Here is an 18,675-nt window from a genome sequence, read left to right as displayed (position 1 = left end):
ATTTTCTCCACTGGAGCCAAGGAAAGGCAATGGAGACTCAAATTCACTGTCTGTCTCCCTGCCTCAGTTTCCAGAAGAAATGAAACATGGTCCAACCCTTGCTGACTCTTGTGGTTAGCTTGACAGATGGAAGTTACACAATTGCCTGTCTCTGGGCATTGTTTTGCCTCTCTCAAGTTGTACTTCCCACCCTGTAACCCCTGGGAGTAATTTTTCTCTGCAGTGTGGGTATCTAGGAGAAGAAGGGAAGAGAAAGGACATATGCAGCCTAAAGAGAATTAGAAGGGTTGGGGATAAGGAGGAATGGGGAAGAGGTTGGATAGATCCTCATGTCATAGGAATGATCCAGGTAAACTGCGGGGAGGGCTTAGCCTGGATTCCCACACCAAACACCAGATTATGGGTAGAATAAAGACTCCAGACTACATTTTGATGGCTTTTGTCCCACAGAGTATAAACCTGAGAAGCACTAGAAACAGACATTTCTCACTCCAACCCCAGGCTCTGGGGCATCTCTCACTAACCAAATGCATATTTGTATTTCTCTTACATATGTGGGAGATGTTGCCAAGATAAGGGGCCATATTCTGCCTTCTCTTCCACCTCTGGACATGAGCCTGCCTCTGCACTGAACCCGAAGCAGGAGTGAACGTGTGTGTGCAAGCACGTGTGCTCCAGAGCAGTGGGCAGCAAACTCACTGTGTATCACATCAGCAACAAAAAGATTCAGTTCAGGAGACATTTGCAGGCATGAGCAGAAGAAAACCTTTACGCTCCTTCTCCAGGGTGAGCGCGTGCTTCAACTCTGAGATACGCTCCCTGCCTCTTGAAATTAATTCAGCATTCCTGAGGCTTGGGCAAAAAGAACCAGAATGAATAATCGGGCTGTGCCGGCCTTGCTGCAGATTGCCTGGTAGATAGAGCCCTCTGCAGGAAGGAAAAAGCCAAGAGACTGCAGCAGTGCTCAGGCTGCTCTGCTGGGCACAGGAACATGATACTCTTATCTCACATCCTCTGACTTTATCACGAAAATGATCACGTTACCCTGAGTTTTGGGCTTGTTTTAAGCACTTTTATTTCTCTCTTTACACAAGAGACAAAAACCCCCAGACTCCAGATGATACCATTGTATGAAGATGGGAATGAATGCCTCTGTGTGTGTGTGTGTGTGTGTGTGTGTGTGTTTGTGTGCTGATGGGGAGGTGTATGTACCTCCATTTCTTCATGCCATCTGTCTGAAAAACTTTCAGATACAAAACCCAGGCCTCTGAGCTGCTCAAGGAACCAACCTTTGTCAGGGAGCCATCAGCCACGAGGAGAGCCAGAGTTTGGGTTTCTTCCCTAAGGAAATCAGTGGTGGTCCCTGAGTCTCAAAAAAGAGAAACAAAAAACCCCAGAGCTGCTTTCCTGGTCCCACAGCATCTCTATGCTCAGTTAGCCCTTATACTGAATAGGAATTCAATTATCTTTAACTTTTTAACATTTATGACACAGTTACAGAGCGGGGTCTTCCCACAATTACAGCCCTCACTACAGGCTTTAGGAAGGAGGAGAGAGGGATTTCTTCTGAACTGAGGGCTTCTTATCTTACCTCGACCTCTGGTTTCACAGCGAGTTCCTAAATATCGGTGGCCTCCACCCCACAACCACTGCACATCTGCTCATGGAAGAGAAACCACTGGGGCCTTTCTGCTCTGCAACTGACTGGACCATGCTCAGCTCCCAGAGAATTTACATAGTCCCTCACAGAAAAATACCCTGGCCTGGTGTGACAACAGGAGGGGCCTGAGACACTGTGCAGACAATCCTGTCTCCTCTCAGATCCTGTCCCACATGTCTGGGGCTACATGGGAGAACCCAAAGGCCAATTGCTGTTGAGCCTTTATGTTCAGACATGGGCAATCCCCTGCCCACAGTTCTGACAGTCCTCAGTGGATCGCACCCTGTGCCTCTGCCTTCCGTTTGGAAGGGGAAGAAGCAAAGAGGGCAAGCTGTCCTGTCAGTCATCTGCCTGCCAAGAGGGAGGTAGATGGAACCAAAGATCCCAGATTTCTTCACTGGAAGAGCCCAGTGTGAGAGGGAAGCTGTCCAATAACCTCCACCTTTCTCATGCCGGTGACCAGGTCATGGCTCAGTTTTTGCTGGCAATCTTTTTCTTACGGGCAGAGACCAGATCATAGAAAGGATCCTGTGTGATGCTGGTCCTGGAAATTAGAGGAAACAGGTGCAAAAGTAAGAGATTTAATGATGGAGAGCAGCACAGACAACCTAACTGTACTTGAACAGACACACCACTTATCAAAATGTAGGACTGGAGATCTGCAGACTTACAGTAGAGAATTTAGCTGTGGCTAGAGATTCTCCAGAAGGGACCTCAAAACTCTTTAAAGTCAAGGAGTACCACAGTTGTTATACTGCAAACATTTCTTTCCACCCCCCTTTTCAAGCTCTGATAAAAGATAGCCAAATAAATTTTGTGACCACTTGATCCTAGGGCTGAAAAAAGGCAACTCAAGCCTCAAGCTCTCCTCACCGTATTGCCTCAATCCACTCATCACGCTCTGCTGGAGTGGCTGCTGAGATCTTGTAGGACTGATGCTTGCCTTCAACCACCTTCCCATCCCCATCTGTTTTGCAGGCTTTGATCTTCTGCCCTTTGCAGTTGGGAATGAAGAGTTCAAAGCAGTTCTGTCCAAAAGGAAACAAAATGGGGCAGTAGGATTAGACAGGGGACCAAGAAGACTGCTGCCTTCAACCATGGGTAACAGGCTCAGAGAGCTTTCAACGGGCAGGAGTCTCCAAAAGGCAACAGACCCTATCTTCCTCCTCCGCAAAAATTTCCCTGTGAGTTAGATAACCTTCCTTCTTAGGTAAACACACCCTTCCTGTGAACAACTGGACACTAAACCAGGCTTAATGGAGAGATGTAGCATCAACACTTACCAAAACACACCTTCTAGGATCTGTCACTCCGCTCCACTCATGAAAATCCCTCCCCCTCTTAAGTAGATGCAACATCCTCTTTTCTGCCTGCCATCACACAGATAGAAGGCACTTTTCCCAGAGCCATGACACATTGAAAAGTGGGTATCCACACAAGACACACAGAAGAAATGAGTCACTTCCTGGGCAAGTTCCCTAACACCAACAGTTCTGTTTGGTCTACATGTGCTGTAACTCATTATGGAGAGTCCGGAGGAGAGAAATTAAACCCACATCTCCTGGTGCAAAATAAGTAGGGAGTCAGCTGTGTGCATTCATCTCTGCCTCCCTACACACATGTGAAAGCATACAATACAGTCAGCCAAAGAACAGCTCTCTACTCACACCAAAAACATAAATTAAAACCACAGTTGTGTCTAGATGGGGCAAACAAGGCTGTTTGCACCGGCACCTTCCCTCTGAGAAGCAAGTAGAATTTTTGTGTATTTGTGTAGGGTAGGAATAAACTGTGCAATTTGTGTAGGGTAGGAATAAACTGTGTGCATCTTCTCTTCCCTCCAACCATCTGATAGCCTGTGTAGGCAGAGTGCCAGCCAATGGACACTTACTGGCTTTTTGGGATCATCCACCTTCCGGACTGATAGATTCTCCAAGGGGATGATGCCCAGAGGCTCTTTGTCCTGAAGGCAAGGAAACATGAATTAACAACCAACATGCTCCCCAAATTTATGCCACTGTTTAGAACCTCTCTGATTTCCCCTGTGTGGGCCTTTGTGGAGCTGACAAGGGCAGAGTAATGCCTCAGGAGACCCCTTCCACTGACACAACGGGGAGTTTAGTCAAGAGGAGACCACAGCTGCAGGGTCCAGCCTATCTCTTCCTCCAGATGGGAGGTGAGGAAACAGCACAGGAGAGAGTGGAGGTGTGAGATCAGTCCGGGAGGGTAAAAGGCCTTCTACCCTCTGCTCCTCCCTGGCCCCCCAGAGGCTCATCACCACCCAGGACAGTTTCCCAGCCATGAGTTAAGCCCTCACCGTGGTATATTCGAAGTAATACAGGCAGTTATCGGTCAGAATGAACCAACGGCGTTTCCAGGTTTTCACACGTCCTCCTAGAGGCAGTGAGGTTCAGGAGCCATTAGTCACACATTTTTCTGTCCTTCCCCCAAGCTCCTGACATGCACACAGTCACACCCTCCCAGCTCTCCCTGTAGCTGAGCCACAAGGAGACACCATGGTACCACTGACGTGATGCCGTGTGATAGACACTCACACACGGAGCAAATTTTGCTCTGATGGGTCAGGGAATGGGGAGGGATATATTTTTGAGTCCCTTTTTGAGCAGACAGAGCCTGCAGGAGCTGGGACAAGGGACCAGGCAGCTGGTTCCAACAGCAGGTGTCAGCCTCAGCCTACCGCAGCAGACGAGAGCGAAGGACAGCAGAGATGACGGTAGGTTCCCGGGGCAGATCTGTGGTGGGAGGCAGGCAAACGGGGAGGTCAGAGGAGCCAGGGGAGTCCCCCGCCTTTACCTAGTTTCAGCAGCCAGCCTTCACGGTTAGGGTTGAAGAAAGTGTGGGTGAGGTCGTTGCCATCATCCTCTGGTATGGAGAACGGCTCGTTCTTTATGCTCTCAAACAGATTCTGCCCCCGAGCATTGGTGGGGAAGGACAGAGAGAGAAAGGTTGATTTCTGACAACGATCCTAGGTCCATCTGGCCCATCACTCTGTTTTTACAAGGCAAGCTGGCTGAAGGGCAGGAGAGCACACGATGAGCACTGGGGGTAAAACAGTCCCCAGTCTGCACCTCACAGGGTCTCCAGAGGGGTCATCAGCTCTTTTCTGCATCTTGTGCCATAAAAAGAGTCTCAGTTTGTAAAACCACAGCCACAAAATGGTGCTCCCATAGCAAGACAGGCTGCAGTGACCAAACCCAGCATGTCACAAGTGCTGCTGTGGGTAGTATTAAGGCACTAGGATGGGACTCAGCACAGCAGAGATGCAGCCCCATTTAGAACCTGGGCTGGTGGTGCCAAAAGCTGCCGGGAGACCAGCACGTAAACCTACATGGCCAAGGAGGCACATTTCACAGAGCCAAAGCTTTGGCACTGAGGGGCACAAACAGCAGTGACAGGGATGCAGGTTACAGCTTTCAAAGGATACTGAAATGTTGCTCACATCATTGTATCTGCCCTCATTTACTACACAAATCCCAAGCCAAGGGGAAAAAAAAGAGACTACCGGCTCCTGCACTTTCCCTCAAACTGCCTGAAAGAAATAGCACTCTGGAGACAGATCTAAAGCCACTACCCTGAGGGGATGCTGCTCAGCGAAGCCCAGGTGTGGGATGTAGGCAGCCCCTCTGACACAAGACAGAAGTTTTTCTGCTCAGGCTCCTTGGGGGAAGGCAGACACATCTAACCAGGCTGCCCACCTCTGCCTTACCTCACAGGGCAGGTCCCATGCCTGCTGAGCCTTCAGAAAAATGCCAGCTGTAGCTTTGCTAATGGATGCAGTCCCTGTCTCTGCACCTTTGCTTCTCAATGGACCCAGGGGATGAGAGAATAGGAATTCTTCTTACCTTTAGGAGCTCTTCTGGCAGGTCCCCTCCATTGTCAATGCCTCTGTTGATGGACACAAACCTTTCAAAGTGGGGTTTGTCTTTCACATTGGGGTTGTGCAGGCTGGTGTTAAGCATGATGATAGAGAAGGAGAGTACATAACAGGTATCTAGCAATGAGAAAGAAAATCAGCATGGGTGGCACTTGTCTTAGAGGGCAGATAATCCACACCACAGGTGGCTTGGATTTTAGTCACTGAAGAAGAGAGCCATCCTCTCATTTGTAGGAGAAAAAGGGAGATGTTCCTTCTGCTAGGAGAAAGAGGGACACAGTTATTTCCTATGAGGGAGGGGATTCCATGCCCTCAGAATAATGGGGCAAGTTGGGCAGATGCAGTCTAATAAATGCTCTGCCAGCAGGAAAGTTTCTGCAGACTTCCATCTGTCAGTGCTATCCCTGCTGTGATGAGGCAACACCTCCTGTGAGGCTGGGAGCCCTTCTCAGTCTGGTACCCATCAGGAGGGCCTGGAGCACAGCAGCAAAAGAAGGACTGAAGATGCTCAGTTAATTGAAAATCTTCACAGGAACTGGGCTGCTCCTTTAGCTTAAGGGGAAACACACTTCCCAGTGATGCTGCCTGTGCTTTGTGAATGGAAAAGGAAGGCTTCTCTCCCCAGCGAACAGCCTAGCTCAGCTTTACAGGCCTTCTTCCCTTAACTACCTGTGGACTGGAACACTCCCGGGTTGCACTTGCAGTACCAGCTGGCAAAGGCCTCCATCATCCGGTCAATCTTCTGCGCCTCCCCGGGCAGCCGGAAGCTCCAGAGGAACTGTCTGTCAGGAGCAGAGTGACACAGCACCAGTCAGATGGGTCCAAGGGACAGGGATGCCTCCCCTCAACCCGTGCAACACCGTGAGGATAAGAGAAGTCACCCCATCACACTGGGGAGACAACACAGGTCATGGAGCAGGAGCTCTGCTCCTCTCTAGAAATTGCCTGGATACGTCAGCCTCCAATACCCTGCGTGCAGGAAGGAGAACTAAGCGTCCCAGAAATCACAGCTCTGCTCCTCTAGCAGGAGCCCTGCAAGGCAGCAGAGGCCTCAGGAGAAAGAGTCTTGACAGGAGGCAGCCTGTAATAAGACAAGCGCCCTGAAACAGAGTCACTTTGTTATTGATGTAATGGGCACTGAGGACAGATGTTTCCTGCTGCCAAAAATAACCTTTCTCATACCCCCAGACACTGCAACCACAGTGACCCACTTTTCTGCACATGGGCAACCCAATCAAGGGGCCATGAAAGTGTTTCCCACCCCCCTGAGAAACTGTTGACACCTCAAAGAGTAACAGCCCTGGAGCCAACACACCCAGCAGGGCCTTGGGAAGCTCCTATTCCAGCCCAAGAGGGCTTCCTGACCTTCCTGTACGGTGAGAGCCAGGTTCCAGCACTGTCCTCTGCACGCTCACTCACCTCAGCGCCTGCACCAGGTTGAGGTTGGCAAATTGGTGACATGCCACAAAGGCCTGGAGGATCTGAATGTTGGTGGGGTCCCTGGGAGAGGACAGAGGGAAAAGGTCAGAAGAGAGCTTTGACCCTACTCTGCCTGGATGTCCCTTGGTGTGACAGCACACACCTGGCTCCATCCAGTCCCACTTCCCCTCTGACCAAGAGGAAGCCAAGGTGCACACTCCATTCTGGGATGGCTGATCCCATCACAGGCAGGAGAAAAGGTATCCCATACAGCCAGCATTAGTCACACTCCAAAGACCCTGCCAGGGTGTCCTGCCCACCCAGCCCACTGTGGTTGGAGATATGCTCAGTCTTGGCACCTGGATGAGGTCTGCCACAGGTCATCCAAAATGGTAGTTCAGAGGGGCCAGGCAGGACAGGGCCTCCAAGGGCTCTCCTCATCCTGGGTTGCTCACCTCCCACCCAGGTAATCCCCAATGGCTGTCTTGTTCAGGCCTTCACCCTTGTGGAGGAATCTGGCAATCTCCTGAAGGTCTGAAGACAATACCTGGTGCTCTATCAGGTACTGGATCCCCTGGGAAGGAGAAGTGAGATGGGGAAGTAAAGCAGCTCTATGGTCTATTGAGAAAATAGGATCCCAACACCCTGATTATCAGCCTTCCTTTGCTTTAATGTACTTGCTCCTCTCTTACTCCTCAGCCCCTTCATGGGAGCACACAGCCATGTTCTCATCTTTATTCAATCCCTCTTCATCCTCTATGGGTTGTTAGTCCCATTTTCATTTCATCCCTAGTTTTGGCTAAATGTTTCACTGGGATGGAAACTCAAACAAAATAGGGCAATGTAGATTTGAAGTCCAAAAAAGAAAAGTCAAAATAATAAATTTTAATATTTTCAATCAAAATGCCTTACTGTTCCATTCCTAAATGTCTTTTTTTTTTCTAAATTAACTTAACTTAAAAGAAAAATTGTTTGTTTAAAAGACGGCATAATAAAAAAAAATGTACTCAGACAAAAATATGGGCTTGAGACAACTTGAAACAATTTTTTCCTAGATTTCTCTTCTATGCCAAAGAACAGAGAAGTCTGCAATCTTTTCAGCTCCATCCCTCCTAGACAATAAGGATGGAATATGCTTTTTAAGGAATATAGAAGTTGTGAGTTGGGTTGTACAAAGAGTCAATATCCTATTTTAGAGAGAATTTCATGACTTTTAAAGCCAGAGAAAAAGCTGAGGCTTTTTTCAAAAGATTTTTGACAATATCTAACAGTGCTGCAGTTCTCTAGACCACATTGCAATTTTCCTTGCAATATACTATAAAGGAATGAAAACTGTTTTAGATCCATCAAAATGTTCTATTTCAACAGAATCATTTCACTTTCTCTTGCAATATATATGAAACTATTTTTAAAATGCCCCAAAGAAAAATCAGCTTTAAACAAAGAAATCAAAATTTTTGTGAGATTTTTTTTGACACTCTATTTTCCTTTCTTTTTCCCCAGACAGATTTTCAGTAAGATCAATTTAATTTTGAAAAGCATTGCAGTGATGATGGGGCCCCATTTTCCAGAAGAAAATGTTTCTCCCAAAGCTTTTTATCAGCTGGATTCCTAATGCTTACCTCCTCTAGCCTCAGGAACTTTCCATGGGATCTCGGAGATAGGAACGCATTTATAAGTATCAGCATTGCATGGATGAAGTGTAACCTTAGAAAGGAGGGGCAAAGAAATTTCCTAGCATTGCAGCATCTCCCACTCTATGGCATGTAGCAAGAGGGAGGCAACCATCAGAGATCTGCATTTTATAGGCATAGAGTATATAACATTTCGACCAGTCTGATTGGCATAAAACTCATAAAGCTAAACTGGTTTGGGGTTAGAATTAGTTTGGGCATTCCTGCAGAGCATGGCAGAGAGCGATGTCTCAGGGGCTTCAAACCAAGGTCAGACAGAGGCAAAATAAGACCAACTCTCACACAGGCTCTAAGTACTGACATCGCTGCTCTGAGACAACTCCCACTGGCAGAGAGACGTCCAAGGGACTGGCAAGCACCCAGCTGGGCTGTGGACACTGAGGGAGGCAGGTTGATGCTCCCAGCAGGGCACAGAGGAGGCATGAAAAGCTGTCACACAGAGCAGCAGACATCTGAGATGTTGGCTGTGGTGGGGAGCTGATGATCAGCTATCGTTTGATCACAGCTTGGGGTTTTCCTCGAAGAGCTCAAAAAATGCTCCACTAATGAGAAGGAAGAGGAAACTGCCTTTCACACATCTTATCTACTTAATTATGATGGTTTTAGAACTTTCTGCGGAGGGCTGAAGAGTCTTGATACCACTGGTCAGAGCTCCAGAAAGTGGAAAAGCTAAGTTCACTCCAGAGTTCAACCAAAAATGTTTCCAAAATGACAGAGGCATTCTGTCCTCTTCTGTTCTGAATGAGCCAAGGAACCTGACACACCCTCAAAACTTCTCACCTTCTTAGTTCATCCTCCTTTACCACATTACAGCCAGCTCCTAGCCTCTGACAGTCAAGAACGGCTGTGCTGAAGGAAGTCCAGCTCTCATGGCATTCTGGCAGTGTCAAAGCATCCTCCCTTTACTTCTCTTAGGTTTGGGTTGAATTGTATGGCGTGGCCTCCAAGCCCATGGTGGGGGGAGGCAACATAGTTTGATCATATCAGAAGACCTCAGTCAGGGGCAGGGTGGAGGCTGCTCCCAACAGGGGCCTCAGTGAGGTAGGAACCCATCCCCACAGTCCCCTGCCACAGTTCCTTTGACATCAGTGGCTGCAACAGGAACAGCAAACAGCAGAGGCTCTTCCTCCCAGCTTTACCCTCATAGGCAAAATGAACAAATCCTACCTTTTCAGGATCCATGTTGAATTTCTTCCGGCCCAGGGACAGAATTTTATCCCTCTGTGACAGCTTGCTGTAAACACAAAAAAGAAGGAAAAGTCAAATTTAGAATAAAGGACCATGTCATTTCACTCACAAGGGGAGATATCACAAGGATAGGTGTCTGACTATCCAGGAATAATGAGAAATCTAAGAAGATAGAATGGCCTCATTTCCCTGCCCATTTCCCTCTTGGCCTCATTTCCCTGACCTTGATGTGAACCGAATCCCATCAGTGTTTTTGCTTTTTCAATTTAAAAAAAGAGAGATTTTGCAAGCAAAGGAATACTCATTCCACTCGCCTGATCTGCTCTCCAGGATTACTGTCTGCCACCTGCTTCTCCTCTCCACGTTGGAAACACTCAATCTCTGCAAACACCTCAGCAATCTCCTCCTTCAGCTTCTGCAAAAGAAATATCAGGAAGATGAAGGCAATGGAGGGAAAAACAGCAGACACAGCCTAAGGAAGCGTAAGAGCATGTCTAACTTCTTCCCTCAGTCACAGGAAAAGGACAGGTCAGGTGGTCATGACCAGCCAAGGATGCCTATGAAATGGGCACTGCTCTGGAATCACCCTGCTGGATTCCAGGGGCAAACAACTGGAAAGATAGACAGAAGGATGTTCTCATGCCTATTGCCAATCAAGACTGGAAAAATCAAACTTAATCAGTGTGGTGAGCGTCAGAGAACTCGCCCCACTGTCAATTCCAGTTCCTCAAACAATGTCAGATGCAAGAATCCTTCCATTGTGCCCATTCCTTTTGAGCTTTTATTTTGCATAGCCCTGCTACACATCCAGGAAAGGAGAAGTGGAACTGGTAACTGTGAGATCAATATGAACCCAAAGTGGCTGTATTGTGAAACACAGAATTTTTAATGTACCTGCCATTTAAATACCATTGAGTAGATAACTCTGTTCAGTGGAGAAAAAAGAGAGGAGAAGTAATTACTGCCAGATTTTAAAAAATCAATTGTGGAATTCACTTTCCTTTAAGCCCATGACAGACCATGGCTGCCTTGGCTGGATATTCTGTGTTACCATGGAAATGAAAGTGTCTATATCTCCTTGTTTCCATCCTGCAGTTATGTTCCACCTCAAAGCCAAAGTGCATTACAGCTCTCTTCTACGAATCACCCAAATTCTTCCCCATACCAACCAGAACAGGCAAGGGAAGAAAGATTATTTTACGACAGATCCTTTCTCATCGAGGAATGAGGATGTGGATGGAGAACATAATCAGATAGAGAAACTGAATTTCTGCACTATTCCATAACTTAAAAGACCCTCTGGGTTTCAGTTTTGCTCTGGCCACCTTCTGTTGTACTTCATTGGTCCCCAGAGCTGTGAGTGTTCCTTACTGAGTTTTAGGTGTTGCACAAATATAACGGAACCATGATCTCAGCTCATGACTTTCAAATTATTATAAATTTTGTTATTTTATTCACTGCTGTCTTTTGGAATTGTTACTGGCAAGTCAAGACCCATCCTCTTTTCTCTTCCACCCCCCCTTCCCTTCCCCAGATATGACCCCAAGTCCTTGTTCTTAAGGGTACTGATAGATACATTCTGAAAAAAAAATCCCCTGGGGAAAATATCTCTTGTTCTATTACACTCTTTTCACCCAAACTCACTCTACTCCACTGGACATTGTGTATTCCATTGTCCATTGCTTAATGGCTTTGGGTTTTAAAGCATGAGTTTGTGCAGTCTAGCAATCTTTCCCCGTCCATAGCAGGCAAAAAAAAAAAAAAAAAAAAAAAAAAAAAAAAAAAAGTAGTATTCCTAGTATTCCTGTTCAAGTATTCTGCTCTTACAGCGCCCATTGCCTGTTCTGAAAACTGAAGAGAAACAAACACACACAAGCAAGTCCCAGGCATGTACATTCATATTCTGTTTTGCAGAGGGGGGACGAGAGACCATTCTGGTTTGCAGCAGACAGAGGAGGTCTGGAAGCCTACAAAGTAACATGTAGTTTGTCTTAATCCTTTACTCCATTCCAGAAAATACTGCAGCTATTCCCTAGGCATCTGGACAGCTTCATGTTGTGGAAAAAAAATCAGTCCGAGTCCAATGATTCAGTGCTATAAGCTCTCTCAAATGGGAAACCACATTTCATGGTGGAGGCAGAATGGAATAGAAAGGGCACAGCACCATGCATGACTGTGATGCAGTCTTAGTGACTGATTTTGAATCTGTTACTTTCAGACACTTTAGGAGCCACTGGAGAAATGGCTGAGTCTGCTCAAAGAAAAGAAGGAAAACAAGTTCCAGCCACAGAAACTTGTGTGGAGGGTCCTGCCATGAGACCTCTTTGAAGAGACAGGATCCTTCATGGAGGACTTGCTAGAGGTCCCCAAAGCAAACAAAAGTTTGATAAACACAGGGGGGATGCTGCAGGTAACTAGGACTGATATACGATTGGCAGGTAATCACAAATTAAAAAGAATCATAAATGCTGAGTCAGATGCCTGCCAGTACGATTTAGTGAAGATATTTCTTTACTCCTAAATATGCAATCCCAGCTCAGCATTGCTCATAATCTGACCAGCCTTTTTCAAACATCCCATTGGGGCAGCTGATGATTCCTGCAGCAGAGAGTACCACAGGCTAGATGTACCCTGGGGGCAAACAGGCCAGGGCAGCCTGAAGTTGGATCATGACTGAGAAAATGCCTCCTTTGCAAGAGCATTTCTGCATGGCCTGGACTGTTATGTGAAGATGCACCTTGGTGAAGACAGATTTCAGAAGGCTAGGCAGGCACAAGGGACAGGATGGTCCTTACCTTAATGTCATCCAAAAGCTCCTGTCTGTGCTTCCTGATTGTCTCTATTTCAGCCTCTTCAGCCCCACTCAAGCCAGTTGATTCTGAAAGAATAAAGATTCCTGTGAAAACTCTACTGGGGCCTACATATCATGGAAAAAGCTGCCCCAACATCTCAGCAATTACCTTCTCCTAGGGTCATTCCACAGCAACTCTGATTTCTGTGTGTCCAGCATCTGTGCTCCCTGCTGTTGCAACCACTGCACCTCACCTTTGCCTTGCAAATGATTCTCAGCCCAGAGCCTGCAGCACAGACCATACCCCCCCATCTCCTTGCAGCAAGAGGCTCTGCACACCCCTCTCAGCTGACCCTGCAGACTCCCACTGCATATTCAGCCAATTCTGCTCAGCCTGAGCACTGTGAAGAGGTCTCACTAAATGCTCTCTGGTGGTTGTTATGTCAGTCATCTTTAGGTACTGAAAATCTATGACCTAAATACTTCATCTACATCCACCTCCCAAGAAAACCATTGGCTTCCTGAGTTATCTGCCATAGCAGAGTCAGAAATGACTTAAGAGATAAAATCAAGGTTTTTCAAGTAGGAGGGCAGGATCTAGGGGGTGAAAGCCTTGCTGAAAAAGGAATGTCTTTGAGTGGCTGTTGTTCTGTGAACAGCAGAAAATGCAGAAATATGAGTAGGGTTCTTTGTAATGTACAGGAACTTAAACAAATAGCAGCAGAACCAAGGCAACCACAATATGATTCATAAAAGACCTAAAAAATGGGGTGATAGTGATGCTGCTAAATATAATCCAGGTGAACCACAGCCTCTTCTGCAAGGAGAATGAGAAGGCTGCAGCCCTAGAGAGGAGACAAAGCAGAAGATGAGGCCCCAGGAAAAAAGCAGAGCTTGCAGAAGGCTGAGAGCAGTGGAGATCACTGGTGAACTTGCAGACAGGGTCCTTGCTGCACCTAAACACAGCAAGAAAAAGCTTCCCCAGAAAGCCAGGTCAAGTCACTGGATGCCCTGCTCCACTGTTTCATAAAACAAAAATCCCCTGAGCCTCCTGTCTTCCCAGATAAAGGGGAAGTAGCACCAGTTGCATTGGAAATTCTCTTAGTGCGGATCTCACATGCAAAACAACTGCTATAAATGTGAGTGGAAGAAAAAAAGGGAAGGAAACAGCCACAATAGACAGAAGGAAAAGCGACAAGGGCAATCATCTTAGTACGCTTCTTTCCTGCCATGGCTTCAACAGCTCAGAAAGACTCATCTTCCCCAATCCTAATCTCTCCCCCATCCTTCTGGCTAGTTGGGTTTCCATGTGCTAAGTATGTTCCTGCTACTTTTCTCAGGCTTTGGCCTCTTTCCTGCCACTCTTCCTGATGGTTTCAAGCATCGCATTCCCTGGGGAGGGGCTGCTGAGTCTGCGGGGGTAAAGCACTGGACAAGGAGCCAGCATGAAGCCAGGCTGGGAAGGATCCATGTGCCCTGCAAGCAGCCCTTGTGAAGAGCAACAAGAAGCTGTCTGATGAAGCCAGTCAAGAGGGAAGGAAAAAGGCATCCAAAAGCTTGCAACCGCCAAATCTGTAGGTGAGGGGAAAACCAAAGCAGGCAGGAAGGTTAGCAAACAAAAAACAAACAAATGAAAAGAAACCACAAAGAAAACCAACCAAAAACAAGCAGTGGCTCTGGTACTTGCCTGGTGGGTTGCTGGCTTCCCTTTAAATGTCAGCCCTGGGCCTCTGAGCAGTGCCCAGGCCCTTCAGCTCAATTTCTGAATCCTGCAGTTGTGGTGTCTGCAGGAGATCAGGCTGGCATCTCCATCTCTCCAGCTGTATCTCTCTCACTCCTGTCAGGGCTTGTAATTGTGGAATCACTGGGGTGACTCCTTGACAAATTACAACAAAGACCTTTTTCCCTGTATTTCTTTCCACAAAAGCACCATAGGAGGACAGCCCTGAGGAACCCTGCCTTCCCCACCCCGTCAGCAAACTCTGTGGTGTGGCTGGTTGCTTTGCTTCAGTTGTTCTGTGTCTACTAAAGCATCTCAAAGAATCATGAGGCTCCCAGGGGACGCCATCTCACCCACAGGACCCCCAACAAGGCTGTAATTAACACAGGCCCCCTTCCTCCTGAACATCTGAAAACCCCAACTCCCACCTGCCGAGTCTGTCAGAATGAGAAAAGTGTGGGAAGGACTCTGTGTGTGGGAGGGCAGGGGAGAAAAAGAAGGAGTCATAGACAAGGGGAAGGAATCAAGGGGTAAAAAGGTAGGAAAGGGTGACAGAGTTTGGAAAAAATGGATGGATCAAACTTTTAGGGCAATTTAGACTGAGCTGCTGAGAGGGTCTTTGTCAGGTTTCCTACACAGCTTAAGTGCTTGGTTGCTTTAGAAAATGGTCCATGCCTTGTCAAAGTCCTCAGTACCGCCTCAGTTCTACTTCCCTCTAGGACTAGGTCAGCACGCAGATGAAGCATAGCCCTGGTCAAGGTTCTCTGCACAGGGGAAATTTCACCCTGATGAAGAACACAGCACAAAAACACCCGCAGGTTTCAGAAGGATGCTGTCAGCTCAACCAACACTGAAGTTTTCCAGTTCTGACACACAAAAAATGGCTACTATCCTCTCCAGAGAGAACATTAGGTTGCTGTTTGGAATTTATTTTCAGAGAGCAAATGCTGAAAGGAAAGTGCATCAGCATCACATTTGTTGGTCTTACACCTGCTCCTGAAGTTGCTTCCCCACTCCCAGGGCAGATCCACATAGAAAGACTGGTCAGTTCTTCACGAACTGACCAGGATTGTATTTTCAGTGCTGTCACTCAGGACACAGACTTCAATTCCAGTTGTGTGGCTTATGCTTTCAGCCTCCCTGCCCAGAGGGCAGGTCAGAGTTGCCCAAACATTTGGGTACTTGTGCGGCCAGCAGAGAGTTCTGTGTTTGCTGGTTTCATTTCCCATTGCAAAGGACTGTGCTGAACCACCCAGGTGTAAGGCTTTCAGTCCCATGGAAAATTATAGGAATAGGGAGATGGCTTTTGAAGCACAGAGGTAAGTGGGAAATGACCACCCAGGAGGGCTGGAAGGATGAACTGCAGAAGCAGCAGGGGAAGGTTAAGAAGAATGATTCTATCTGTGCCACTGCTGCAGACCTGTGTATTATACACTGGTGGTATGACAGCAAAGGTTCATCAGGCTCATTTGCAAGGCAGTGGAGGGCTTTGAGTATCACTGCTAAAGGGTTTGGGCCCTTCCGCCCATGGAAGCACAAAAGCAGAGCAGCCTGACAGGCAGCTTCTCCCTGAAGGAAGACCCCTGGTAGAAAAAATTTCACCTGAAATTCCTTTTCTTTTTTGATATGGCTGCTGTGTTGTCTCCAGTACAGACCACCACCTCCACAGACAGGTACCAGTCTAGTAGCAGAGAGATGACAAAGCCTTTCCTTCCTCAATTCCCTCCAGCCATGTGCATCTCCCTCCTGCAGCACTCCACAGTTCTCTGCCAGCTAGTGTGAGAAGAAATTCAACATAAATCCCAGCAGGTTTAATTTGCACATTTCAGCTATGGGGGGAAAGCTGGGAAGAAGAATTTGTGTTGTCTACTGGTCCCCTTAGCTCACTTGACAACTTACACTCATCCTTCAGGATAGCTTTCCATGACTTTTGCCCACATATCCCAGCACAGGACACCACAGAACCAGTCTGCTCTCCCGTGCGTCACACATCCAGCTCAAGGGCTTGGCACAGCAGCTCTGTGGCCTCACTCAGACAGTCCTGAGAGGGTTCTGAAGGAAGCTGGAAGAGGACACACACTGCAGGGAGAGCAGCCTCCCCAGGGCATCAAGCCTTACTTGCAAAGAGATGTGCACCTAACAGGACCATCACGTCTCCAGGCAGGAGGGGCCCCAGAGAAAGGTGTACACGCACCTCTGACCTTCAGGACAATCATGCCACAACTGAGCGATTCCAAATGCATTTAGTACTCTAAAGCTCACTGGAAAACTGTTTCTGGTGACAGCCTTGGCTCCCAAAGGAGTTCAGCATCAAACAAACCCACTTTCTCACCCAGCTTTGGAATGACAGGATGGGATTGAGCAAAAACATCAGTCAGAGCCAGCACATCTCTCCTGGCATTGCCTGTCTCCAGGCTCTGCCTCTACCCAGAACTGAGCAAACCCCCACAGTGCCTGAATAGGATGTCATTGTGTTATTGCAGTGTGTATACTTTCTTGAAAGTACACTTGCTTGAATGCATAACTTTCAGGACATAATTGATGCAATAACACATAACTTGAGTGAATGACTGTGTCAGACCTTCAGTTAGGAGACCCCCAGTTTCTGTCAAAGGCACACCCCAAAATAATTAGCAAAATATCAGCTATCCCTCCTCCTGCCCAGTTTGTCCTGCAGACCCTTTGTCCACAGCTGCTTTCAGGTAACGAGGACTGGGTGATCAGAAGAGACCCATTTTCACCAACATTCAATACCAGTCAGAGGCTGGCAAGAGCTCAGCTCCTACAGGTACCACCAATTTCCCTGGCAAGCAAGGCTGGTATGTGGCTTGAGCTTGCCCTTTCCTTGGCTACACACCTCAGAGCTGAAAAGTGCACAACAGCTGTTGAAATTGGGCACTGTTTTTGCTTTCACTCTCCATATCCTATACACAAAAGCCTAAGGGGACAGAGTCAGACCAAGAAGAGATATTACAAGGTGATACTTGTTCTTCCTTTGTTCAGCCCGTTCCCACTCAGCTCTCCCTCTCTGACAGACTCAGAGCTTCCTCAGCCAGAAGCTGGAAATGTTCAGCCTGGTGCAATGCCTTTCCTTACTGAATCCCAACCACTTTATCCACCACCTGCCAAAGCAGGAAATAAAATACAAGATCTCTCTCAGTTCCTCAGATGTGGCTCATTTCCCCTCACCCACATCTGCCCACTGAGATTATTTCAGGGCCAGGCAGGCCCACATGTAGATCCCTTGCAGCTTCTAGAACCCCAATACAGCTGTCTACTTCTAACATGGCCAAAAGCAAGGGAGGCCCCAGTAGCAAAAGCCTTGCACAGGCGTTACACTGGGTTACCCAACTGCATGAGAGGCTCTACAAAGGCAAGCCAGCTCCTGACATCTGTAGGGAAACACCACAGAGGAGCTTGCCAGAGTTGAATGAGAGCAGCCAAAGCCAGCAATGCTCACTCCAGGTGTCACATACACCATTGACACCGAGGAGTCAGTTCCCAGCTCGGCCAGCATCGCTGGCCCAAGGAATCAGAGCAGTAACACTCTGAGCACAAAGGCCATTCAAACCAGTGGGGAAATTTCTCCCGATGGGAAAGGAGAGCAAGTAAAAAGAAACCCATGTCTATTGCTGAAGACTGACAAGCAATTAACTGTACCACCAGGGATATTCCAGCATGTCATTCACTACAGCATCAACATCCACTCTGGCTGCTGGGATTTCATGGTGTGCTCTTCTCCATCAAACCAAGCACAGAGCCCTCACCCCAAAAAAGACACCCAATGGTTGAGGCTTACCAGCAGGACAAAGGTCCATCCTGAAGAGCACGATATATTTTTGACACAGCTGGTATTCCTCCTTGTATTTGGTTTGTTCAGATGCTTCACAGAACTGAAACAACTTGGAGCCAGCGACCAAGACCGCAGCAGCACTGGGGGGGCGGGTTTCCCTGTGACTCCTCCTTCCCCTCCTTGTCTCCCCACAGTCATATGTCACAAGCTTGTGGCAGTGCAGGAAACTCTGTGCATGTTTTGATGAGCCAACAGGGGCTCATTGCCTACTTTTAAATGCAAGTGTACAAATGCATTTCCATCCCAGAAGCTTTTTGGGAATCTTTGTTTGAGGAGATTAAAATAAGCAGTGAGAGGCTTTGGCCTGAGATACTCAGAGGAGAGAGGGGAAAAGGAAGTTCTTGATTCAGAAAACCCATCTGGTTGGGGAAGTGGTTTCATTTTAAAGGGAAGATTCTTCCTATGTTAATTCAGCAGCAGAGTGGGGTGGGTGCAGGGATGGGAATGAAGGTTCC

At 47.5% G+C, this 18,675-nt stretch overlaps 1 protein-coding gene across 1 annotated transcript; it reads right to left on the bottom strand.

Annotated features, from left to right (window-relative positions):
* Positions 1 to 1,050: 1,050 nt before the first annotated feature.
* CYTH4 (cytohesin 4) lies at positions 1,051 to 18,318 on the bottom strand. Its single transcript, XM_059846375.1, has 13 exons — positions 18,167 to 18,318; positions 12,652 to 12,734; positions 10,171 to 10,271; positions 9,836 to 9,902; positions 7,430 to 7,548; positions 6,975 to 7,055; positions 6,225 to 6,337; positions 5,524 to 5,672; positions 4,475 to 4,586; positions 3,978 to 4,054; positions 3,552 to 3,623; positions 2,534 to 2,688; positions 1,051 to 2,204 (listed from the first exon to the last, which is right to left on the bottom strand). Exons 1-13 carry the CDS (start codon positions 18,183 to 18,185, stop codon positions 2,132 to 2,134), a joined length of 1,221 nt encoding a protein of 406 aa, XP_059702358.1. The 5' UTR covers positions 18,186 to 18,318; the 3' UTR covers positions 1,051 to 2,131.
* Between the last annotated feature and the right edge of the window lie 357 nt (positions 18,319 to 18,675).

The sequence above is a fragment of the Haemorhous mexicanus genome, chromosome 5 (genome assembly GCF_027477595.1).
Source record: "Haemorhous mexicanus isolate bHaeMex1 chromosome 5, bHaeMex1.pri, whole genome shotgun sequence".
Classification (NCBI taxonomy): domain Eukaryota; kingdom Metazoa; phylum Chordata; class Aves; order Passeriformes; family Fringillidae; genus Haemorhous; species Haemorhous mexicanus.
Note: the sequence above shows the minus strand (reverse complement) of the source record. Positions and strands in the feature narration are given on the sequence as shown.

What these genes read in the sequence shown, in the direction of transcription:
- CYTH4 (XM_059846375.1), bottom strand. An exon ending in AACCTGGTGCAGGCGCTGAG is followed by an intron (nt 6,338 to 6,974) that starts GTGAGTGAGCGT and finishes TGCTCCTGACAG; the next exon opens with ACAGTTCCTCTGGAGCTTCC. An exon ending in TGCCAGAAGAGCTCCTAAAG is followed by an intron (nt 4,587 to 5,523) that starts GTAAGAAGAATT and finishes GCTCGGGGGCAG; the next exon opens with AATCTGTTTGAGAGCATAAA.